Source organism: Pristiophorus japonicus, chromosome 10 (genome assembly GCF_044704955.1).
Source record: "Pristiophorus japonicus isolate sPriJap1 chromosome 10, sPriJap1.hap1, whole genome shotgun sequence".
NCBI lineage: Eukaryota > Metazoa > Chordata > Chondrichthyes > Pristiophoridae > Pristiophorus > Pristiophorus japonicus.
Genome location: NC_091986.1, coordinates 149,798,207 through 149,825,507, shown reverse-complemented (window position 1 = coordinate 149,825,507; position 27,301 = coordinate 149,798,207). Strand labels below are relative to the sequence as shown.

General features: G+C 40.2%; 1 protein-coding gene across 1 annotated transcript in view; it reads right to left on the bottom strand.

Annotated features, from left to right (window-relative positions):
* ddx10 (DEAD (Asp-Glu-Ala-Asp) box polypeptide 10) overlaps nt 1–27,301 on the bottom strand; it is a 464,721-nt gene that overhangs the window by 382,349 nt on the left and 55,071 nt on the right. The window contains exons 6-11 of the mRNA XM_070892172.1: nt 26,793–26,982; nt 22,479–22,605; nt 21,264–21,426; nt 17,638–17,722; nt 8,407–8,508; nt 1,150–1,237 (exon numbers count right to left, since the gene is read on the bottom strand). Coding sequence (XP_070748273.1) covers nt 1,150–1,237; nt 8,407–8,508; nt 17,638–17,722; nt 21,264–21,426; nt 22,479–22,605; nt 26,793–26,982 — 755 coding nt within the window. The remainder of the gene's footprint in view (nt 1–1,149; nt 1,238–8,406; nt 8,509–17,637; nt 17,723–21,263; nt 21,427–22,478; nt 22,606–26,792; nt 26,983–27,301) is intronic.

Here is a 27,301-nt window from a genome sequence, read left to right as displayed (position 1 = left end):
AACATTATACACATACACCAACATATACACACATACACCAACATATACACACACACACCAACATATACACACACACACCAACATATACACACACCAACATATACACACACCAACATATACACACACACACCAACATATACACACACACACACCAACATATACACACACACACACCAACATATACACACACACACACCAACATATACACACACACACACCAACATATACACACACACACCAACATATACACACACACACCAACATATACACACACACACACCAACATATACACACACACACCAACATATACACACACACACCAACATATACACACACACACCAACATATACACACACACACCAACATATACACACACACACCAACATATACACACACACACCAACATATACACACACACACCAACATGTACACACACACACCAACATATACACACACACACCAACATATACACACACACCAACATATACACACACAAACATATACACACACACACACACACAAATACACACACACAAACATATATACACACACACACACCACCATTATACACACACACACAACCACCATTATACACACACACCAACATTATACACACACACACCAACATATACACACACACACCAACATATACACACACACACACACAACATATACACACACACACACAACATATACACACACACACACAACATATACACACATACAATTTTTATATTTTATTTTTATATTTCCTCGATTTGGTCTTCATTTTAAGAAAATTAGGCTAATGAAAAAATTACAATACTAAACAGATTAAATCATTACCTTGTATGTTGTTCAAAGAAAGTGAACAAATATGATCACAACAAGACTAACTATCAGCACCACTGCAATGACAATCACACAAGTTTATGAATCAATTTTCAAGTTTCCATTTGTGATAAAACAAAACTTCATATTTCAGCATTGACTGTTGTGCTAATCTCTACCAAGTATCTTTGTAATTACAAAGTGCCTGATGTCCTATATTTACCGATTGAAGGGGAAACAAGTGATAATCCACTGTACCCCTTACTGTTTTTACACCTAATTAATCAAAATTATCAAAAAGGTATCATAATTGAAGTTATCAGAAACTGAAAGACTCACCCGTTGCGCTCGTTCTTTCAGCTCCTGCTCTTGAGCTAAAAAAGCTTCTAGCTTTGTCTGTACATTTGTTAGTTTTCCTGGGTTTATTCTGTTTAAAAAGATTAAACATAAAAGTTTAAAATAATGACTTTAAAAAAAAATTGAATTGCTAACAACCCATTAATCCACAATACAACGCTCCTAAAATAAGCAGATTTAAGATCCAGAGAGCCAAAAGCAAGAATACAGGATAGATTTTAATTTTTGCAATTGGTGTAATCACTGACACAAGCGCAAGGACAATTTAAAGCACCTTTGCACAAAATATAAATTTTAGCCAGTTTTAACTGTAAATATGTGCTGCTTTCTAAATATGAAAAATATTAACAACTTTCAGCATGGTGCCATGCCAGATTTCCTCAAGCACCAAAGATGGACTAGACCCATGGAGAAAAGGAAGCATAATTTTTTTTTAAACATTTTTTAAGGTTATCCTGTTACAACAAGGACCCATTTTTACAGTTGAATTATCCATGTCACTGTCAACCTGTCTTAATAACAACTTGCATTGCTATAGTGTTTTTAACGAAGGCATTTCACAGGGGCATTAACAGTCAAAAATGTCACCCCGAGCCACAAAGAGATATTAGTACAGGGCAAAGAGGTAGTTTTAAGAAACGCCTTAAAGGAGGAGAGCAAGGTGGAGAGGCGGAGAGGTTTAAGAAGGAAATTCCAGAGCTTAGGGGCGAGACAGCTGGAGGCAGGGCTGCAAATGGATGGGCGATGGAAATCAAAGATGCGCAAGAAAGACGTGCATTTATATAGCACCTTTCACAACCACCGGACTTTCCAAAGTACTTTACAGACAATGAAGTACTTCTTGAAATAGAATCTGTTGTAATATAAGAGACCAGGGGCTGGAAATTCCCCAACCTTGCAGCGGGTTTTTCGATGATACTCCGCCATTTTGGGCGGAAAACGGTACAGCAGGAAATTCCCTGAAGTCTTGCACCAGCGGTTTTGAAATACCGCTGGGGAGCAGACCATTGGCATGCAAGACTGGAAAATGTGCTTTCACCCAATAAATGGCTCAGCAGTGACCCGTAGATAGGACCCAAACAAAAAGGTCGCGGAAAAACCTGCATTTCAACCCTTGGAACGGCGGTAAGTATGAAGACCTGCCAAAAGGCAAGTTAAAGTTTTTATTTTTTAATTCTTTTGCAGCGATTCGTTAGAAAAGGGTCTTGTGAATGTTTTGTGATTTTTGGGCGGAATTATCCCCCCCTCCCTCAGCCTAATTCGCAGCGTTATCAGCCTCGGAGAAAAGTTGCAGGAAATTTGCAGTTTGTGCCACGAATCCTCGTGCAACTCCAACTTTTCCCACTGGGCACATTTTTTCCCATTTTCTCCTAAGTGTTGGGCCTCGAAATCATAGCAGTCATAGTGGTATTTTTGGCAGAAAAAAACTGCTATGTCCAAAATCCGAATTTCTAGCCCCAGAATTGGAGGAATGCAGAGATCTAGGAGGGTTGCAGTGCTGGAGGAGGTCACAGAAATACGGAGGGGAAAGGCTGTGGAGGGATTTGAACAAGGATGAGAATCCAGGCATTGCTGGAGCAGAAACCAATGTAGGTCAGAGAGCACAGGGGTGATGGGTGAACAGGACATGGCAAGCGTTAGGATTTGGGTAGCAGAGCTTTGGATCAGCTGAAGTTCATGGAACGCAGAAGATGAGAGACCAGCCAGCAGGGCATTGGAATAGGAGACTGGCCATATAACAAAGTTATAAGTAGGCGACCTTTCCACCTCCTAAAAATGTTAATGCATTCTGATTTTTAAAGAATATAGTCTAGTTATTATCTGAATGGCGGCAGATTAGGAAAAGGGGAGGTGCAACGAGACCTGGGTGTCATGGTTCATCAGTCATTGAAAGTTGGCATACAGGTACAGCAGGCGCTGAAGGCAGCAAATGGTATGTTGGCCTTCATAGCTAGGGGATTTGATTATAGGAGCAGGGAGGTCTTACTGCAGTTGTACAGGGCCTTGGTGAGGCCTCACCTGGAATATTGTGTTCAGTTTTGGTCTCCTAATCTGAGGAAGGACGTTCTTGCTATTGAGGGAGTGCAGCGAAGGTTCACCAGACTGATTCCCGGGATGGCAAGACTGACGTATGAGGAGAGACTGGATCAACTCGGTCTTTATTCACTGGAGTTTAGAAGGATGAGAGGGGATCTCATAGAAACGTATAAGATTCTGACGGGACTGGACAGGTTAGATGCGGGAAGAATGTTCCCGATGTTGGGGAAGTCCAGAACCAGGGGACATAGTCTTAGGATAAGGGGTAGGTCATTTAGGACTCAGATGAGGAGAAACTTCTTCACTCAGAGTTGTTAACCTGTGGAATTCCCTGCCAGAGAGAGTTGTTGATGCCAGTTCATTGGATATATTCTAGAGGGAGTTAGATATGGCCCTTACGGCTAAAGAGATCAAGGGGTATGGAGAGAAAGCAGAAACGGGGTACTGAGAGAATGATCAGCCATGAACTCATTGAATGGCGGTGCAGGCTCGAAGGGCCGAATGGCCTACTCCTGCACCTATTTTCTATGTTTCTATTCCCATTTGTAAATGTATTTGGAGAAATCTATGTGCCTTACACTGTAAATACAGGAGACTACAACATGTGTAAAGCACGCTCAGTACATAGAGGGTCCTGCCCAGAACATTGACCAGTCTTTGTTTCAAATGCTCACTAACATCTTGCATTTTTCTAGCATTTTCTCTTTCTACAACTGTCAGTGTGTGTTTTTTCGTTACTGGCAGCACTTTCTGGCAGACTTTCGAACTACACAAAAGGAACTATGCAAATAGGGAAAATTGAATAGCTCCGCAGCATGTCCGAGAAAGAAAATACTGGACAAGACCAATGCACTTTTAAACTACAAACTATGAACATTCATCATTCCTATGAGTGCAATAACAGATAGTGGTTAAGTGCAATTCTCACACCTTCAACCTGAACTAAAAGGAGAAAGGAAACTGGGTTACAATGGTTGAACTGAAGCGCTGGAATCTCCACTTTCAAAACAGAGATAAAACCACCCCTGGCATGGTACTCAGCTATGCAGACCAAGAGGACAGAGATAGCTGACCTCAGCTAAAGTCGTTGGCAGCAAGGTTGATGCTTCGGGTGGGGCCACATCATTAGGCAGGATGATGTTCTCTATAAGCACTGTATTGACAGAAAATATTAGTGGCAGTCCAGTTACCCCCTCTGGAAAGTGCGTGCGTCAACATCGGATGCCGACAAGACAAAGTTTAGCTGGGATGCCCTACACTCACATAGCCTGGCAACTCACTGTCTAGATTTAGTTTTGAAGAACAGGTGCGCAGGCAATGTACCGGATAGATTTCAGGTCCATGGAACCATATTCCAGTGTGAATCACTGCCTTCAGAGAAATCAAGAACTGAAGCAAAATCCTGATAATGTCATAATAGAAGATATTTTCACCACCATCATCCAAATATACATTTTTGTTTAAATTTATAAATTTAACCTCAAATGCCTTTCTGCAGTAAGCTACATAGGGCAAAATGGAAAATAAAACTCTAGACTCTTTCACTTGTTTTGCCCAAAGGCAAGACAATGGAAAGACTGTTTAAAGCACATTGCCTCAACTTTCAAAATAACGGCCCATCTGCCTCCACAAAATGATGCGGAAGGTACGGCTCCAATTCTTTTCCCATATTTGCAGTTTGCATTATTTAATAATAATATGCAAGAACATAGTTAGGACAAGTGCTGCAGACAGAGGTTTAACTGGAATTTGAAAAATGTAACTGTATTCTCACTGTTCTTGTAGTTCGTATCATTTCTATTTAGATCACAATAACAACTTGTATTTATATCGCACCTTTAATGTAGTGAAGCATCGCAAGGCGTTTCACAGGAGTATTATGAGATAGAAAATGACACTGAGCCGCATAGTAGAATTCAATTACGATAAGTGATTCTTGTCCATTGTATAGCCCATCAAAGGTTATAGCTGTATATTTGAAGATATTCTTATGATTAATGCATCATTAATCAAGCTATTATGTCATTGCTTCCCCAACTTATTTTTCAAAGTTTATAAAGCGGAAATATTATGCACATCCTACTTGAGGTGTACACCGTTCTTCATAACAAGATTCTGGCTCTGATTTTCCACCTTCACATCAAACACTGGAGAAGGTCCGGTGTGTAGATTGCAACTAACAGCCATGGAACAGAGGATAGCTGATATGATTAAACCTCACAGGAGAAGATCAACCACCAACCTGGTCGCTGAGCCCAGGTTACCAAGAGGATAAGCACCGAAAATTGCATAGTCTGGGTTGTAAATATTAACTACTGCGTGGGCTGGCTATGCTTCCGCTTCCTCCCCTGCTGCTAACCAAGCATCTGCTCTCAGATGTTGCGCATCAGGAAGAGACAGAAGATGCACCTGAAGTAGAAGATCATGATCAGGAAGCCATCAGTCCAGATATTGTTCATCTACATCAGCAGACTGAAGGACAGCAGGAAGACCCTGATACTGAGATGGTTACACTGGAATTGGAGCTGGTGAACCCCTTTCCTGAGCGATTCAACCGACGCGACATTTCAAGGTGTACCGTTTGAGGCTGCGGGTCCCAGTGTGTCGCAGCAAGCCACACCTCAGAGATGGCAGGGGAGGGTGGGAGGGAGAGATGAACCTGAAATATAGGATACAGGGAGTATAGGACAGCTCGTGGGGATGAGTGGGGAGAGCATCCAGCTAACGAAATCACTCCTGGAAACCTTGGGTGAGGTGAGGGTAGAATTAGCAGGACTGACACTTGAAGTAGCAACACTGGCTGGAGGAATGACACTGGCTGGAGGAATGGATGAGGTGAGGGGAGAAATTGCGGGACTGTCATTAGAGGTAGCAACACTGTCGGGACAGATGAGGCAGGGGATGTCAGATGTAGTAGCAGCAATAAGGGAGCACACCCAGGTTGTCATTGCTGCCACTAACATTCTAACCCCCAGACCAAAGTCAGGGGTTAGAAGAGCCCGAAGAGGAAAACTGAGCATTAACATTTTGTTCAGAGCAAAATTTGCAACATAAAACCACACACAATACACTGAGCAATAATCACGCTCCTTTCCAATGCTGACCTGAACACCCATTCTGTGAGTGTGTACTGGAGATGAAAGGGAAATTATAAGCACTAATGTTACACCCTGGATTGGCAGAACTCGGATGATATTTCCCAACAGAAAGGCAGGTGGCACTCTCATGCCCCCTTACAGAGAATTACTATAATCTCCAAGATCACAACTGAAGCCATTCAACCGCTCCCAGCCACTGCAAAATATTAGGAAAGCAACACCCTGCTAAATTAACTCAAAACAGCACAAAGTCCAGCAACTGATGGCAACCCAAAACACCAACTCCCCACCCTCACCCCTTGAGCAGTGAGTCAAATGAAATAACACCAATTCATAGGCAACTGTCCCTATCTCCCACTGTTAAAAAGGACATAAGCCGATCCTAAATCCCAAACCACCTTCCGCCCACTGCACAGAATTTCCAGGAGATAACTATGTACCCACTGTTTAACAAGCATGTTAATGGCATCCAGCTTTGCTATGGCATGCAGAATGTTGTTTAAAGTTTAAAAAGCCCTTTCATGAATGGAATCAATGGCAGGCTTTTGGGAGAGGCAGAGTCCTTCATGTAAAAACTTTAATAAAGGCATTAAAAGATATAAAAGTTAATCTAATGAATAAACGTATTATTTTTTTTCAAATTACATATTTTATAATAAAGTTAAGTTTAAATCTCGCAGACAAGTTTTTTTTAAATCGTATGCCTCTTCAGCTGCTCTGTTACAGGGGTCCAGGGATTGCATTTTCCTCTCTTCCATCCCCACCTAGCCCCGCGCAAGCAGGAAACCTGCCAAAAATATTTAAATTAGCATGGGAGCAGGGAGGCCATTTGGCCCGGGATTGTAGCGGGCCAGCGCTAATTTCCTTAAGTTAAGGTAGGCTTTTTTACAACGGTACCAAAGATCACTCTGCGCCGTTTTGAAAAAAAAATCATTGCTGGGGAAACTGGCAAAAGTGGCCAGAAACAGCGCGGAATCCCTTTTCAACGCAGACCAGCGCCAAAATATCTGGTGCTGACAGTCGGTGCCGGCCCTAAGACTTTGGGGAAAATTTCAAATTCCCGATTACGGCCAAAAAAGCCGCCGGGAGCCAAAAAGCGGCGCCCAATGATGCCGAAAATTGCCAACTATATTCCTATGTTTATACCAAGTAACCAGCAAAATTATCCCAAAGAAAAACAAATGATAGAGTATGAAGTGAATTGATCGAAGCATGCCACTTCATATAGACTAGAACTTTACAGGCTATCACTTCATCAGGTGACACGTCATCTAAAAGGTTTGGAAAAACTAGAAAGTAAACTCCAATACGAAGAGTTACTGAAAAAAGAAAACAATGCAGAATATTGGCAACCTCATGTATATTGTGCTGTCCTGTCTTATTTTAGAAATATCTCACTGCACTCTTCACCCGCTAAACCTTTTCCTTCAACCAGGATAGAGAACTTCTCCACATCAGCCTTCAGCACTACTCCATCTCAGGAAATGTGCTTCATCACAGGCAAACCAATATTTAAACTTCAGCAAACCTACTAAAGTAACAAACACTACTCCGATTTTACATTCCTGTTAAAAAAAAAAGTCTATACCAAACTGTGTGCGCATTAAGCTCAAAGCTAATTTTAAGTTACCGGTTTTATTTTGCACATCAGAGTACGGGAATCCATAACAAAGTAGATGGTGAATACAGAACATATCCAAATTTATAGTTTGAAATTAAAGGAGGCTTTTATGACTTAATGAAATCATACCTGGAAGATGCTTTGTTCAATAGAACAGCAAACTTTACCAAAATTCCTTACAAACAAACAAAAAATGCTCCCCCACCACGTACAAACATAGATCAGCAAAACTAAAATATTTTTATCCTGATCTTTAAAAAAAGGCTATTATAACCCAAACTCTCAGTTGTGCATACTTCACCAGCAACCGCCCATTCCTGAAACTTTCAAAAACAAAGGCAAGGTGATTCAAGTGCTTTGAACTTGTAACACTTCCATCTCAGGCAATGTAACATTTTTACAACATTTTCTTAGCCAGTATAATATACAAGTAGAAACACAACCACACTTTAGCTCTGGATGTTACTTTGATAAAAGTATTACTTTATTTTGTTGATGGGGACTTTTTTCTCCTCCAGCTGTTTCACCATAGCTTTCTCTTCAGATGGAAGTAGTACTAGCAATGCTTCACCACCTTCCTTGTACCTATGAAATAAAGTATACCATATGTTTAAATACCAATCTACACTAAAATTCACAACTGAGTATCAAAACTCAAAGTAGCAATGCCCAATTAGATTTATTTCCTCCTCTTTCTTCCCCCTAACTGCATACAAGTAAAAATACTTGCATTTATAAAGCACTTTATCATGCCTAAGAAACATCTCAAAGTGCTTCACAAAAATTACATGTCAACTACCCTCTGCTCTTCAACTTAGTCAGTAGTTTATTACACAAGCAGAACCTAGGGCAAAAACCACAGCCCACACTGCAATATGTGTGCACACTTGGTCCATGCAGCAGAGCAGGTCTCCAGTCATCCTGGTTAACCCTTGACACTGGATAAAGGCCTAGCTCTGTCAAGCCAGTATGCAACGGTATGCAACGGTCACCACACGTTAAAAAAATCCATGCACGGGCATCTTCCACCTTTGGAGTTCAGGACTGGAATATCGGGTCCTTCATTGAAACATCTGTGAACTCATCTCTTTTGGTGTGGAAGCAAGTCATCCTCGTTCGAGAGACCGCCTATGATGATGACTATAGCCAGGTTTTACAGATTAATGGATATTTGGATGTGCCATGGCTGTAAACTGATTGAGGGGTTCAGACAGTTTGCAAAGCATTTCAGTAGGTTACAAACTATGAGATTAGATTACAACTTTAAAACTTTCCATTATTCTTCACTACATATCAAATCTTTAAAATTTACACATATAATTTAATATTTTACAAAAATATTTAGGTGCACGGTTTTTAGGATCACTACTTTGTGATGCCCCTTTTACAGGTTTATCAACAGTTAGATAATAAGGAAATGCCATACATGTTACAGATTACAAACACACCTGTTGCAGATTTTTGTCAGGTGATTTTAAATCCAAACACTTGCACACGTAGAAACAACATAGTGAGAAAAATCCCAAAGAATGTTCACAGAAAAGGCGTTTATATATTCTCTGCCCCCAAAAAATGTGCCATTGACAATGTACACAAAGTATGCTTTACAATCACAGTAATATCAATCATAGAACAGAACATCAGTTTATCTGTGAACTTTTCTTCATTTGCAAAGAGATGGAACATTGAAGTCATTAGCAGGGCTCCATCTGCTAACCTAGCCAAAGCCTGGCAAAACTTCTGCAAATGTTGGCATGAGAATTCAGTTGGCAGGTGAAGCTTTACTGATATAGCTCTCGGCAGTCATAGGTTCTCTTAATTATTCATTAGCTTCGTCCTTTTCAAATTCAGAGTCACATACTTAAACTTAAAATAACCCGTTATTTTTTTTTTAAACTGATTGTTATAAAAAGTATCCTCAAAATATTATTTAATTAAATACAATTAAAATACTGTAGCCAAGGTTGATCTCTGGCAGCGCATTCATGATACAAGTTTAGCTTCAGTGCAAAGCTGTTTCATCTTCACAATGACACTAAACTTGGATGCAACACACGTATTAAGACCCAACCTGACTGAGGCACCGCAGTGCCACGAAAACCCCCGGCTCTTGATACAGGCTGCATTTGAACTATAATTACAGTACTGGTGCAATGCAAAACCATTTCACTTCAACGCTACAGTTACAGTGTAAATGCATCCAGACGTATGCAGTACCTACATAAACAGTGGATATTTTTTCAGTCAAATATACTCTGCCACAATTGGTATTTTTACCAAGTGATTTCCCTCCCCAATGGCCCCGTATCCCAACATCCCAATGTTGCCACACCCATGGGTCCATCCTTCACCACTTCCACACCAAGCAATCCCATCCCAGTGCTCCCACACTCCAAAACCTCCTCCCGGCTACTGAATCCAATGACACTCCTCCTCAGACTTCCCCAACCACACAGGCCTTCACTCCTCCCACCAATGCTCTTACTGCTCAGAATCACCCTCTATTAAGGAAAATAATACAGTGCTAGAAAGAGGAAATGTCATTGAGGGGTCAAAGACAGAATCTATTTGGTTGGAGTTAAGAAACAATAGAGTAGCTATTACGCTAATTGGTATATTTTATAGGCCACCAAATAGTGGGAAAGTGATAGAGGAGCAGATTTACAGGGAAATTACTGAGAGGTGCACGAACTAGAGAGTAGCGATAATGTGAGACTTCAATTACCCCAATATTAAATAAGAACATAACAGGAGTTGGCCATACGGCCAGTCGAGCCTGCTCCGCCATTCATTAAGATCATGGCTGATCTGATCTTGGTCTCAACTCCACTTTCTTGCCTGTTCCCTCATAACCCTTGACTCCCCTACATTCAAGAATCTGTCTCTCTCAGCCTTAAATATATTCAATGACTCGGCCTCCACAGCTCTCTGGGGTAGAGAATTCCAAAGATTCACGACACTCCAAAGAAATTCCTTCTCCTCTCCGTCTTAAATAGGCGACCCCTTGTTCTGAAACTATGCCCCCTAGTTCCAGATTCCCCCACGAGGAGAAACATTCTCTCAGCATCTACCCTCTCAAGCCCCCTGAGAATATTATATTTCAATAAGATCACCTCTCATTCTTCTAAACTCCAATGAGTACAGGCCCAACCTGCTCAACCTTTCTCATAAGGCAACCTCTAATCCTAGGAATCAACCTCGTGAACCTTCTCTGAACGGCCTCCAATGCAAGTATATCCTTCCTTAAATAAGGAGACCAAAACTGTGTACAGTACTCTAGATGTGGTCTCACCAACACCCTGTACAGCTGTAGCAAGACTTTCCTAATTTTATACTCCATCCCCAAATTGGGGCAGAGATTGTATTTAGGGCAGAAAGGGGGAGGAATTTCTGACGTATGTTCAGGAGAACGTTCTTGATCAGTAGATTTCCTGCTCAATGAGGAAGGAGGCATTGCTGGATCTATTCCTAGGGAATAAAGTGTAGACTGTCACATTGGAGGAGCATCTTAGGAATAGTGGTCATAGTATCATAAGGTTTAGATTAGTTAAGGAGAAGGATAAGGAGCAATCTAGAATAAAAATACTTACCTGAAGGAGGGCTAACTTCAGCAAATTGAAGAGGAATCTGGCTCGGGTAAATTGGAGTCAAAGATTGGCAGGCACCAAAACTTGGAAGTATAGTAAACAGTGAGGAAAATAGTATTAGACTTCAGAGGAGACACAGGCTGGTGCAATGGGCAGACACATGGCAGATGAAATTCAACGCAAAAAAGTGTGAAGTGATACATTTTGGTAGGAAGGAGGAGAGACACGCATGCCAATTGATAAAATGTTAAACAGGGTGCCAGAACAGAGAGACATGGGGGTGTTTGTGCACATATCTTTGAAGGTGGCAGGACAGATTAACAAAGCAGTTAATGAAGCATATGGGATCCCGGGCTTTATAAATAGAGGCATGGAGTACAAACACCAGAAAGTTATGCTAAACCTATATAAAACACTAGTTCGGCCCCAGCTCGAGTAGTGTGTCCAATTCTGAGCACCTCAGAAAGACGTGAAGGCTTTGAAGAGGGTACAGAAGAGATTTACTAGATACTAGAATGGTTCCAGAGATGAGGGCTTAAAGTTACATGGATAGACTGGAGAAACTGTGGTTATTCTCCTTGGAGCAGAGAAAGCTAAGAGATTTGTTGGAGGTGTTTAAAATCATGAAGGGTTTAGATAGAGTAAATAAAGAGAAACCGTTTCCAATGGCTGAAGGTCGATAACTAGAGGATACAGATTTAAGGTGACTGGCAAAAGAACCAGATGGGACACAAGGGAAAAACCTTTTTACACGAGTGGTTAGGATTTGCAATACACTGCCTGATGGGGTGGTGGAAACAGATTCAATAATAGTTTTCAAAAGTGAATTGGATAACTACTGGAGGGAGAAAAATTGCAGGAATATGGAGAGAGCGGGGAAGTGGGACTAACTGGATTGCTCTTCAAAAGAGCCGGCGCAGACTCGATTGGCCGAAAGGCCCCCTTCTATGTCGTACTATCCTATGAATCAATGATTTAACTGGGATTTGTTGTAACTGAGGCCCCACGATCAATTTCCTGACTGTGCTGCGTTAACTGATGTCAGCAAGGGCACGATTGACCTCAGCAACCCTTGGCTCGGGAGAAGAGCGAAGCAAAATGGGCAGGGTTTCTGCTCCACACCACTATCCAGTGACCCCTGCTGAAAAGTGCATACATCAACACTGAGCAACGATAGGATTAGGCTTGGATTGAGCTCAGTTATAATGCCTTCAAATAATCAAATAACCTGCTGACACCCCTTGTGTAGGCTCACCAAAGGTCAGCATCTGTGGAACTGTACCCAAAAGAGTGAGAACAGGGGGAGAAAAATTGGAGAAGAAAAATAATCCATGAGATGATTACTTGTCCTTACTCGACCCTACAGTAATACAACTAAGCAAAAACTACTACAAATTTCTTCCAAACCATGTGAATCATTAAAGCTAGATTTCATGCCACTCAACAGCCGTTTATCAATGTGAATTGCCTGGTGTACCCATCAATTCCGTTCACACCATCATACATTTGCAGACTTTCATCATATGCTCAATTATGTATTCCATTTTGCAGTGCTTTTCAATGGCATGAAATATGCAGGATGCTGTGCAAACAAATTTTCTGTTTTTCACAGATTTACAGAAATAGTTTTAATCAACTTATATTATATTGACCAAATCAAGTCCCAGATACTCTTGTTCCATGTTTAACAAAAAAAGTTGTCTTTAATAAAATTTTGAAGGACCTGGCACCAGACAACAGAAACATCTAAACCAAAGTACTCAAAAATAGATAAAATAAACCTCTCCACTACATAGAAAACATAGAAAACCAAAAAGCCACTGAAAGTGAATCCGGGGGAAAAGACCAATATAGAGCAACCCCTTTTTAAAAGATTTTATAATAGGAGTTTCTAAAACTTTCTTCATCAAAAGATACATATTTTGAGAATAAAAATAGATAGGTTGCTTTGATTATTTTGTCAGTCGTCACAGTAGAGAATGGATAATATACCTGACATGTCAGGGAAAATAATAATGAATCAAGGACTGGAACTAACTAAAGTTAAAGCAAGAAAACCGTATTAGAAAAAATTACAAATCCCCAGGATCTGATGATTTCCACCCTAGAGATTTAAAGGAAGTAGGTGAGGAAATTGCAGATGATTTAGCCATAATCAAGGAAAGCTCTCTCAATTCAGGAATTATCCCTTTAGATTGGAAAATTGCAAATATAATTCCATTATTTAAGAAAGGCGAGAGAGAAACCAGGAAATTAAAGACCTGTTAGTCTAACATCTCGTGGGGAAGCTACTGAAATCCATAATTAAGGACAGAGTGACTGAGCACTTAAGAGAAATTGGAGCCGATTGGAGACAATGTGGATTTGTAATGGGTAGGTTATGTAAATCGAAACTAAATATATTTTTAGAGGAAGTAACTCAGTAGAGGACAGGGGACTGTCTATGGATGTAGTTTATATTGACTTCCAGGAGGCATTTGATTAGGTTCCACGTAAAAGACTGTTAGCTAAAATTAAAGCTCATGGAACTGGAGACGAACTATTTACCTGGTAAGATTATTGATTAGATGGTAGAAGACAGAGTGTAGAGATAATGGGTATGTGAATTGGAAGGAAGTGATTTGTGGTGACCGACAGGATCTATGCTGGGGGTAGGGCCTCAACTATTCACTATATTTATTAATGACTTAGCACAATAGAGAGTCATATATCCAAGGTGGTATAGTAAATAGTGTAGTTGGAGCATAATATTATAAAGAGACATGAAGTGGGGAAGGAAGAAATCTTTCCACTACCTGTGGAAAAGCTAAATTTGAAAAATTTTTGTGATGCTAAGTAAATTATAGTTGAGAAAATGCAAAAAGTTCTGAATAATTCCTAATGCACCAAAACATGTTCCATTCCATGCCTTTGCTAGGTTTAATTCTCTTCATTTTTGAAAATGCACATCACCACAGTAACTAAATGGAAATCATATAGGTTTGAGATTTAACAGCAATAATATAGGGCAGAACAGAATCAACCAACCAGCTGTAGAATTTATATACATGGATTACATAATTGCAGAAATAAATCTCATCCGACAATCCGCAAATTCAATTATTTAACGATGTAGAATTCATTTTGACAAATTTATATCTTTCTACATTGAGACTCTACCATTTTTTACTTCATATCTAAAATATTTGGTGAATTTTAACTGGCATTTTTGTATATCAACTTTGAATACTTCCCCATTCCTTTTAACATTCCTGTAAAACTAGCAAACGGTCATTGCAATGCAGTATTCTCTCAACAAGCAATCTACATCATTTTAGTGCCAGCCATTTCTCACACTAGCTATACAACTTCAAATTGGTTCTTTTCCAAAAGATATGCTAATGCAACTTGTCAGCAGATGGAGCACTTGACAAGCGATTGCTGAGATCAGCTTCAAGGACAACGGAATCTAGATTAGCTCATAACCAATACAAGCAATGCACCATTTCCAATCACTACTCTGCAGGATAAAGCACATCCCAGGGTGAACCAGGGTTATGTCACTTTGAGCATTTATTACGGGATTATAGGATGCAATGCAAAAAAGCCTTCTTCCTGCCTCCCTGGTCCCTTCATCTAGTTTTAAAGTGGGTGCAACTGGGTTTTTTTTTTAAAAAAGGTTTTCATTGCTATTGAACCCAAGATTTAGGAGAGCATTTTTCAGTAGCGTTATCAAACAAAATTTGACACTGAGCTACATGAGATTAGGACAGGTGAACAAAAGCTTGGTTAAAGAGGTAGGTTATAAGCAGAGTTCTAAAGGAGGAGAGAAAGGTCGAGAGGCGAAGAGGTTCAGGGAGGTAAATCCAGAGCTTAGAAGAGCATTGAAGGCACAGCCAGCAATGGTGAAGGGAAGAAAATCAGAGTGCACAAGAGGCCAGAATTGGAGGAACACAGAGATCGCAGAGGGATGTAGGGCCAGAATTGGAGGTTACAGAGCTAGGGAAGGGTGAGGCAATGGAGGGATTTGAACACAAGGATGAAAATGTTTTAATCAAGTAGTTGCCGAATGAGAAATATAAATGGATCATTCTTAGTCACAAGAGAGTAAGGCCAGTTTATTATGTTGTGCAACAAGACCAGGCAGTAGTTTAATTAATAAAGACTAATTTAATGATTCTAGAAATCCAGGATAAAATACAGTCTGATTTCCAGACCGGGAGCCAACATAGATCAGCAAGCACAGGGTGATGGATGAATGGGTCAAGATATAACAATTGTTACCAGTGGCGAGTAAACAAATTGGCAATACAAATAGCCCAGCAATGTCCAGATGAGTAAATCCATTGGCACTGCTGGCAGGATGAATGTGTGAAACAGAATATGTAAAGTACTTTTGCATAAAAATACTTTAACATTTTCCACAAATCATTTATCACATGAAATTTGCATCGTATTCTACTGTCCCATATACTATATTGTCATTTTAAAGTTAATTTTAGACGTGATCACAAAAAATCCAATGCGATGAGTAGCATCAATGTTATAAATCATTTTAATCCAACGAATCAAAAAAGTGAATTGTGGTGTCCGTGAATAAAGTATGACAATTTTACAGAAATTATTATACAGTACATCCTGTAAAAAGTTATGCACTAAAAAACATTTACGTACTCGGGTGCAATGGAAGCTGGTCTCTTACCAATTATTCAGCATAAATTTGTTGACTTACTATCAAATATTCCTTTTCCCATTTAAAAAAAAACAGTGCCCATGCCAACCACCTGCCACTTTCCCTTGCCAATGGAGATTTCTCAGCGGATCAACTCCATAAAAATAAGATTGTTACAATTTTCAGGTCTATCTATGGTATTATCACAGGTTCAATAACTCAGCACATACCTGCAAGCAGTCCTCATGTCATACACTCCTCTCATCCCCAAAGAGTGAATTTTCTGCAGACACTCCATGCTGGGCTCAAATTAATAGTTTCATCCCAGCCATACTAATTCGTGTGGATCTATGTTGGGCTTCTGAAATGAACTGAATTATCTACTGTCTCCAGTCATGAAGTACTTCTTCAATGTTTGGCTCACAAACATGTTGGGTTAGAGGATGGGGGAATAATTGTACCAGGGTACGCAAGTATATTTTGGTCCCCAAGTAACAAATTCTGTCCTGATGTTTAATCTCAAATTAATGAAAAGAAAAAAAGAAAGACTTGCATTTATATCATGCCTTTCACGACCACCGGATGTCCCAAAGCGCTTTACAGCCAATAAAGTATTTTTTTTTTTAAAGTGTAGTCACTGTTGTAATCTAGGAAATGCAGCAGCCAATTTGAGCTCAGCAAACTCCCACAAACAGCAATGTGATAATAACAAGATAATCTGTTTTTGTTAATGAGGGATAAATATTGGCCAAGACACGGGGATTACTCCTCTGCTCTTCTTCGAAATAGTGCCATGGGATCTTTTACGTCCACCTGAGGGGGGAGATGGGGCCTCGGTTTAACATCTCATCTGAAAGACAGCCCCTCAGACAGTGCAGCATTTCCTCAGTGGAGTGTCAGCCTACATTTTTGTGCTCAAGTCTTTGGAGTGGAACTTGAACCCACGACCTTCTTACTCAAGGCGAGGGTGTTACCAATTGAGCCACTGGACGACACGGATTATAAAATTGTAATCCAATAATGGAATAAAATGTACCCGATAATGCAATGAAAAACTGAATTAGTACATTAATTTAAATATATTAAAGTCCTTATTTGTACATGCTAAACTTATTGAAAATTACCATGTTTTCAATAGTTCATAACCAGGAAGTATTCAGCTCATACAACATTCATCCACACATAGTTCTCTGGTCTCCTTTGTTACTTCCAGACACTACTATATAATGCAGGAAATATGAAAGCCATTAAAATATTCATGACAATGTAAAAAAAATCCCATTTCAGCTAAAAGAAAATAATTTGCCTAGCTAAAATAAAAAATGAAAATTTATGATCCTCTTAAAATAAAATTAACATTTTAATCTATAATTTTCCAATTAATATTCATCACAAGCAGTCTTGAGTAACCATATTATAAGAAATCCCAAGAGAATTGTAAAACATTTTGATATGCAAAGTTGCACATCACAATACCTAGCTGTCCTCCCTGCTCGGTGAATGTAAGTATTAGCATCCTCTGGACAATCCAACTGAAGAACCCAATTCACAGCAGGGAAATCTGGAAAGAAAAGCAGTCAAATTAAACACTCCAATAGTTTAATAAGTAATCTACATATATTCTGTGCTTCGTCTTTTATTTTTATTTTAACTATGTGCAGTTAAGTCACTTTGTAAAACTTGAAATATTCTCTCAGCACTCTTATCGCAAACACATATAGGCCCAGATTTTCCGGTCAGTGGCAAAGGAATGGCACTCGTCGTTCACTACGCCGACAGCTGCACACGTTTTCAGAGGCTTTTGAGCACAGACTTGCTGTGATCGGACATCTGATCCAGTGTGGCGCCCTCTACAGGGGATCTGTGGCATCCTTGAGCAGTAAGCAACAGCGGAGCTCTTCAACCAATCAGATTGAAGCATCCTCACTGAGACACGCACAGTCTAAACCAGGACGTATAAATTAGATTTATATCATGTATAGAAAGAGAAATAAAGATTGGGAAAGATTGATGGGATTAAGAGAGAGATAAGAGACAGAGAAAGATTTTTTTTTTTAAATTGCCAACACTACTTATATTCTGAAGGAATGAGACTCCACACTTGTAAAATTACAGTTTTAGGGACAGAGAGGTGGTTTGGCAGTTACCGTGACTGATCACCACTGTTCCCTTTGATCTGCAGGTCCCACACAGACTGTTCAACAGCATTATAACAGAAAAAGACAGGCATGCGCAGTAATTTGAATGGGTCGCACGCCCAAAAATATTAGCGGGAACATGCTGTTAAATATACACTTACGCCAGAATTCACTAGCCCTAACTTTTATGCCGTGTTTAGTGGGTAGCTAGTGGGAAAGGACCGCAACTTCATGCCTTCATGGATTTCAATACTGAGTCTATCAGCAAGATACTGTTATAACACAGCCTGTGGAGGAGCAGGGTAACTCGGACTGCAACTTCTGGATTTCCGCGTTTAACTGCGAGTGTGTGTACTCCGAGGGTTGCTGTCCGATTTACTCCATAATAACAGTAAGCGCTGTTTACTTCACATCTATTCTCAACGCAAAATACGAGCCATGGATATGGGAGATCGACATGTGGATGTATAACGTTGAGAGGTGATTTCATTGAGGTGTTTAAAATTATAAAAAAGGATTCAATAGGGTAAATACAAAGAAGCTATTTCCTCTAGTGGGGTAATCCAGAAAAAGGAAACACAATCTTAAAATTAGAGCGAGGTCATTTAGGAGTGAAATCAGGAAACACTTTTACACAAAGTGAAAACCTGGAATTCTCTCTCCCAAAATGCTGTAGATTCTGGGTCAATTGAAATTTTCATGACTGAAACAGATTTTTTTTTGAGGTAAGGATGTCAAGGCATATGGATCAAAGGCAGGTAAATGAAGTTGAGGTACAGATCGGCCATAATCTAATTGATTAGCACAATAGGCTCAAGGGGCTGAATAGCCTGTCCCTATGTTCCTTCGACAGGAAAAGTAACAATTGTGGAAATGCATATCTACAGACACACAAACAAAGCAAAACTTCCATGACGTTTCCCATGTTGAATCACAGGGGAGTGGTGTTATCAAGTACATGGATTTAGCAGCAATGAGGGTAACTCGGGAGTTTCGGGCTACAAAAATACTTTGGGAAGGGGTGTTCCCGGGGTCTGAGAAGAGGATCTCCGATTCAGGGAATACAGAGACAGGTCCTGCAATCACGAGAAGAAAAGTGTAGGAACATTGGGGAGGGAGTTCCCAGTATTAGGGAGCAATGGCAGGCTGCCCGGTATCAGGAGGCACTGGAAATGTACCCTACAAGTTTCTGAGCACAGAGTGGGCCCTGGAATATCTGGGAGTAGGCAAGGGCAAAAGGAAAAAAAAAAAAGAATCCTGGGGAATGGGCGCCCAGGGTTGGAGGAGGGGGCGGGGGTGGGGGGAGAAGCAAAGTCTGACACGATTAGTAGTTACTTGGGTCTGGCAAGGCCTAGCATCCTTATGAGAAAGGGGCGGGGAAACCGGACCAAATTTGTTTTTGGCCTTTTTAAAACCAGCAGTCCCCGATCTCCTACCTACCCTTCAGCGCCTTAAAGGGAGCTAATATTTAATATCTTCCAGGGAAACTTGCACGCCTATTTTTCAATACTCATTTATGAAGTTCGGCTAAAAATCTAAATATTGACTTCCACAATAGCAAGCTTGTCCAGTAAATATTTAAGCAGCACAGATCAGGAAGATCCCTCAGTTGATTCCTCGGGGCAATTTTAACCCCCAAAAAAGGTGGGTTGGGGTCGGTTGGGAGGTTGAAGGGTAAAAATCTGAATGTTGACCCCCAAGCCACCTCCAACCCGCCCACTTCCGGTCTTCCCAACCGCATTGCAGACCCCCCCGCCTGCCTCCAAATTAAAATTCCGGGCCTGGTCTGTGCTGAGCTCGCCGAGCTCAGCAATTATTGTTAGCCACAGTAGAGAGGCAAAAGTCAGCCAGAAATCCTGATCTTGACAGGTAAGCAGTGACCTCTACTGCAAGTGGTCATGTATGGACACTGGATGAGGACACGATCCAGTTTGGCGTTGAAGCCCCTGGCATTGTAAAAGCCAACCGATACCGACTTGATCAAGGCTCATACGTGAATAATGATCACTTGGAAAAGCCACCAGAAGGTGATCACAGCCTGTGGATCTGTTCGCTGGTAAGGAATCAACATCTTAGAGATGGAGCTAAAAGAAGATTTATGGGCGGGCGGGGGCGTTGGGGTGGCGGCGACACAATGTTGTGTTACCAACTTTGAAATTGGTCATCACTGTCCACAAATGAATAGGGAGTCAACAAATTTGATCCAATTAAGGCTTTTTACTTGACAACTGATTGCATCCCATGATGTAGCAACAGACACAAAATTCAACAACAAAAGCACATAGCCAAAAAATTAGTAGAGGGTGAAAAGATAGTTTTGATTTAACTACTTATACAGAAGGTGGCAAATGTATGGAATGAACTGCCAAGCGAGGCAGTGTAGGTTGATTGCATCAGCCAACTCAAGACAACATTGTTAAATACCTGCCAAAAAAAGATATGACAAGTATCGTGAGATACATTTCCTAGACACTGAAACCAGCCGAATGGACCGCAGTGGTCTTTTCCAGTTCTATATATGCCTATGCAGTACAAAAAAATTAAACAAAATCACAATCAGGCACAGCACATCCAGTGTATAATCAAAACAAGTCAATCAAGAAATGTCATTGTAATCTAACCAAACAAGCGTTAAAAAGAATTTGAGGTGAAACATCGATGTTTGACAGATCAACTAACAGACATGAAAGGTGTTCCAGGCCAGAAGGGGAGAGGGAGAGGGGAAAGAGGAGAAATAGAAGCGAGAGCGAACACGTGTACATAAGTGAGCACAAGGCTACGAGCTAGCACAAGAGAGAGCACGTGCATGTGTGAGAAAAAAAAATTATTCAAGTGAATGACACATTCCTACAAGGGAATAGAATTTAGGAATAAAAAAATTAGAAGGAAGAGAGAAACTTCAAATAAAAGCTTCAAAGTGTCTTATACTTTTAACTATGGTCTTCATCCCTGTAATCTACATACCAAGTCCTCGAGCAGCTATATCTGTTGCAAATAGTACAGCAGCCTTTTTCCGACAAAAATCATTGTAGACCTCAACTCGTTTCATCTGCTGTTGCTTGCCGTGAAGAGCCAGTATTGGCATACCAGGGCGAAGACGGCAAAACACACGGAACAAGTACTGGACCTAATGTACAGGAACAAAATATGAAGGATTCAGTACATCTTCAAAGCCCCCCACCCCAAACAGTTATTTAATAAAAGTTAAATCTACATGTCCATTTTACAGATTTAAAGTTGTAGGACCCAATTTTAAAATGTCCATTTCAAGAAATAAGGAATGCTCCTCCTAACCCCAGATTTAAAGAACACAGATTGATAGTCAAACGATTGTACCCTGTGCTGCCAAAAAAGGGCACGCCCAAATTTCTACCCTTATATCTATAAAATCGCATGCTTGCAATCTGTAGCATTTCTTTAAATCATCCACCAATGCAGTACAATCATGGCCTGCAACAATTCTAATGCATGTCTGCCTGTAGTTCCATTTTAATTAAACAGTCGCAGCCACGCAACAATCCAGTCAAAGGAATACTAACCATAATCCTTACTCCTTTAAAAATGAGAACAGTTGACAAAGATTCAAAAAAAGCTTAAAAAAAAACATATAACTGTAAAACAACCCTGATTAAAAGGCCTGACAAAGACAAATGCTATAAGGAAACAGAGTAAGTTACATTGGATTTCAAAATGTTTATTAGTGTTTTGGGATCATATTCCACGATTCAGTTTGTGTTTCTGTGTAAACTGAAACCCAATAGCCGCATGTGTGCATAATTGCAGACTGTCTTTTCCGCTGTTCATGCAGGGCACTGGAAAATTGTTAATTTGGAGCTATTTAAATTCTCAGTGACTCAATCACTTCTGCGTGCTTTCACTTTTCCTTCTGGCCACAGCTGCCACCCACCTCGGCTCGGGTGTGTGTAACAACTCGGGACAAGATTACAGTCTCCTCCGTAAGCTGCAAGTCTGAGAGCTCATAAATGCTTGGACATAAGAGCGGCAGAGGGATGTGCACTGCTGCTATTTGTTTGGGGCTTACGCTAAGTCTGGTGACTGCTCGCAAAGAGGTAATCATAGTGAAGTGATTCTCCCAGGTACTTTGAATGGGAAAAACTACAGAATTCTATTTATGTGCAGAAATACTTTGGTATTTTGATATCTAAATTAAACACCTACCTCTTTGCAGCTTGAAAAAAATACAATTATCTTCTTATTCAGGTGATTCTTCACAAAGGAGTACAACATGTTCATTTTCTGGTGCAGCTCACAGACCACATAATTCTGTTCAAGTGTTCCGGGGGTGCTGCAATGGAAAATACTATTTAATATCCTTGTAAAGAAACAGACAATAATGAAGCAGGAGCATAAAGTATATTTTAGATATTTTATTACAAGTATATACCAATACCATGAACTAAAGGAGAGCAAATTGCCCAAAAAGTCTAAATTGCTCACGTTAAAACGGACTGTCCTTTTGAAAATTATGTTTTATTTCTAAACATTTACACTACATGTGCATTGGTGGCCAGTTTGTAATTATTTTCCAATCAATATGCATTAACTGCATATTACATAATGGAAAAAAAGATCAGAAGTAAACAAATTATGATGCGCTTACATTGGACTTCACATCTACAGCAAGAATTAGCTAGTTAGTGAGCAAGTGAACAGATACAACTACTGTCATCGCCCATTACATGCACCGAATCAGTGACCGTGTCCAGCAGGTCATTCACCAAATAGGAAGCTATAATAATTTTACAAAGATACTCAGAAGATGGGAATACCCATGCAATGGATAATCTGAGTTTCACTGCAACTCATTTTATCCATATAATAATGACTGCGTCCTCTGCCTTGCATAATCCCAAGTCATTTGATGCCTTTTTTAAAAAAGAATGTTTGAAAAATACAGTGCATTTACTTTTTGAATCCAATTTAACTCCACTCTCCTTGAAACTGTTTATTCTTAAACTCTCAGCTTACATATCAGGACAGGACACTGAAACAAGCCCTAATAATTACAGTAACAAAACTATTTACATATCAGAATTGCTTTATTACTTCAATTATTAAATTTGTACAAATAAATGCAAGCTATTTTACATATGAAATTCAAAAGACTACTTCTGCTACATCTTTCCTTCCTTCTCATTTCTCCCTCTTCTATTTGAGTTTTGTTTCATTTTTAACTGATTTAACCTATTCTAACAAATTTTTTTAAAAGTCACTAAAAATTACATTTTTCAATGCAATTTTAGCATTGGATTGTATTGCATTGACAAAACCTGCACAACAAAGTGCACATCAAGTTTAGTATACAGTCTGAGACCATCTTGAAGCAGGACATTTCACACTGCTTCAGGTTTGCACCAGCTGCAATACAACTTTAATCCAAGTAACTGCCCCTTAGTCTTTTAATAACAAAAACTTAAATCAGCATTTGTACACCAGTAAGTGGAGCTCTGCAAAATTATGTTGGGACATATGCATTAAGCTACACTTGGCTGACCAGAGAACGATTGAATCAAAGAAGTTTCTCAGCAGACTGCACATCATGCAACACATTTTTTCTTATTTTTCCTGAGTTTCCACACCCAACCATCCATTTTGGATATCCTAATTTGTTTTAGAAAAGCAATCCTGCCAGATTGAAATGGCAAGCAGTGCTGAAGGAAGAGGAAAGTAAGATTTTAAAATTTACATCTTTCAAGAGAGGTAGCCTTGATGAGCGCCTTTTGCTTCATGTGTCATACAATGTGCAGTGTTAAGAATATACAGTGACTACTATAAAAACTAAACATGACATTAAAGGTAAATTGAGCCATGAGAAGATCAACAAACTGAAAAATCAATCCCACTAAAGCACTATATTTTCCAACATGCTAAGAGTGATATGGATTCACACTGTCCCAGACAGTTTATCTTGGGCACTAATACACAAAGTGCTTTTGTGAAGCACTGCTCGGTCATGGCAGAAATGGTCTATCAAGTGAAGAGGTCTGTCTACACCAACATTAGGAGAAACTATATGGGGGGGGTCATAATAATGACTGATTGAAAAGATCAGAACTTCAAGTGGCACAGTCTTGCCATGGATGAATTGACTAACAATGTGGGCATGACCGAGCTGAAATCTTAAAATAAAAGTGGGCAACCTCAAACATGATCATGAACTTACTTCTTTGGAGAGTATGCAGGGCGTATAAAGGGTAAATAAACCCAAATAAGGTTCATATTGTTCACATCGATAAGTAATCCATTGAATTTCTAATAGCGATAACAGAATCTGATAACTTCTCCAACAATTTCCAAAACTTTCATGACAGATTGCCAGAGTTAGAGGGGTTTGAAACCCTTTTTATGTCGGTGAGTATGCCCCACCAAACATTCAAATGGAACTAATTGAGCTTCAATGCAATGGCCAACTGAAGAGCAAGTCTGATCTGGTGGATGTGCTTGCATTATACGGAGGAATCTAGAGATCTGCAGTGTCACACTCATTACCTGCTTTCATTATTCGTGTGTGCATGTAATAAAAGGTTTCTCAAAAAGACCTGCAGAAAGCAAGCTCCTGCTTAAAGTTCACCGATAAACATCTACAGTACAATCTTTCATTGTCCACAACAAAGCTGATACCATGAATGAAAGAACTGACAAAGCAGAAGCAAACTCGGCATGTTTAGCTGTAAATATAAAGCCCAGACCTCACATACAAAACTCTGAAAATATATGCAAATGTTTATTCAATAAATGACAATGTTTTATGACAATAAAAATATAATTGTGTTGGGTATGGTGTTTAATCATGATTCTGCCTCATTCCAAAGCAGATGTAGTCACTCTGTGGTTACAGAATGTGTATCCAGCCCCCGATCAAAAGGATGGACAGCCTTGCCACATACCATAGTGAACAGAACAATGTGTATTCTGACACACTAAAACATGGCAATTAGCTCCAAGCCTCAGCCCAATAATGCTAATATTTAGATATCCATCCTAGTATAATATCTCAAATGATTTTTAAATCTACCAAAAATCATGTTTCCCTTCCCTGCTCTACCAAAGCTAAAATCTGACAATGGTAAATAGTTTCATAAAACATCCCACTGTCTGACATCTACCTCTGAGGCCCCAGCAATAAAATGAGGCAAGTCTGCAGGGAGTCAAATTTCAGCAGATCAGTGTCTATGGAAGAGGGGAGAAGCAATACAGGTGCAGCGTCCAGAATCCAGAGTTCCGGAATGTTCCAGAATCCAGACTCGATCAGTGGCAGGGTCTTCCGGAATGCGGACCTGACGACCCTGCCGATCTCGGGGCCACACTACCTCCCAACCTCAGCCCTCACCTCGTCCCACCGCCGCTGCCCTTACCTCGAGGCCTCCTCGGCGGCCCGCCCGAACATCTCTTCGGCAGGGCTCTTGCCCAAACACCTCCTCGGTGGTGCCGGCCCGCCCAACAACATCCTCGGCCCGATGACGACCTCCTCGGCAGGGCCCGCCCGACGCAAACACCTCCTCGGTTGGGCCGGCCCACCCGATAACCTCCTCGGCGGGCCCCAGACGGCCCGAACATCTCCTAGGCAGGTACTTCCTCCCCACCCCTCCCCGGCTCTTCTGACGTTACGAAATCCGGAAATACCAGAACCTGGGCTTGGGTGCTTCTGGATTTGTGACGTCAGAAAGATGTTCCAAAGTCTGGAAAAAACGCGGAACCTGGAATGGCCTCGGTTGCGAGGGTTCCGGATTCGGGACGCTACACCTGTAGTAGTAGGGAGTAATCGAGACAACTCAAACAGCTGAGGCCAATATCACACTGGTGGATCAGTGATCAGTCTCTCTGAAATCACGGTGAGCTACAGGATAATTAGAACATGTCACCATCTAGCAAATGGTCGCCACGGTTGGGTTGATTTGAAAAGGGTTTAGCTGACTACAAAATAATTACTGTATCTGCATTAAATTTTAATCCCTAGGAAGAGTAAAAAATAAAATTCAATATCGTTGATATTGCTTTTTAAAAGTCTGTGATGAGCTTTCTGCAATCTGCATTTTACGGAATTCAACATGATTTTCACCACTTCAGAAATGCAGTTGTTCCCGAGGCATTCCATTATTACCCACTTGACGGGGGGGGGGGGGGGGAGGAGATGTGAAGAGAGAAAGGAAGAAGAACAAGAACAAAAAACAAAAAAAAACAAGGGGGCATAAACGTACTGGATTTTTTTCTCTGCAAAGTTACCTGTAACTTCATTGAAGTTGCAACTAAATTGTGTTTCAAAAAAACAAACAGACAAGTGAAGTAGTACAACTGTCATATATGCCTGACGCAGGAGACAAGTTGTGAATGGCCTACAGAACACTCAAGATATAAGCATTACACTGGAACAAAAGTGATTACTATTTAAAGTTATCTTACAAGAAATAAAAATCTGAGGGCCTGCTATAAGTTTACAGCCTTGTTATATTAAGCAGAATAATGACAACCTACCTGAATTTAGCATTTTCATGAACCCAAACGTATTCCGGGTCTTTCAGACTCAGTCGTGCCAAGTCCTTGACAGATTTAGTTTGAGTTGCTGAGAAAAGCAAAGTCTGGCGCTTCTTAGGAAGGTTTTCCACAATGGCATTCATTGTCGCAGAAAACCCCATATCCAAAATTCTATCAGCTTCATCCAAGACTGTAACAAGGGAAAAAAAAACATCTGATGAAGGCAAAGGATTATACACAATCAACTCCAATCTGAATATATTCACTGCTGAATCTTAAACATTACAACAGAAGATCATAGATCATTGCAGATTCTATTGTAGTCAAATCTAGTTTCTGACAGCTACAAGCAAAAGTATTCAAATACAAATAAGCTTTCTTCTAATTTTGTGCAGTGCAGTCCTGATACAATCAAACACACTTACAAAGTGCGCTTATCCCTTTAAGGACTGTAGTAGCATTTTACCAGAAAATTAAAAGCGAGATGATTCTATTTTATTCTCAGAAAC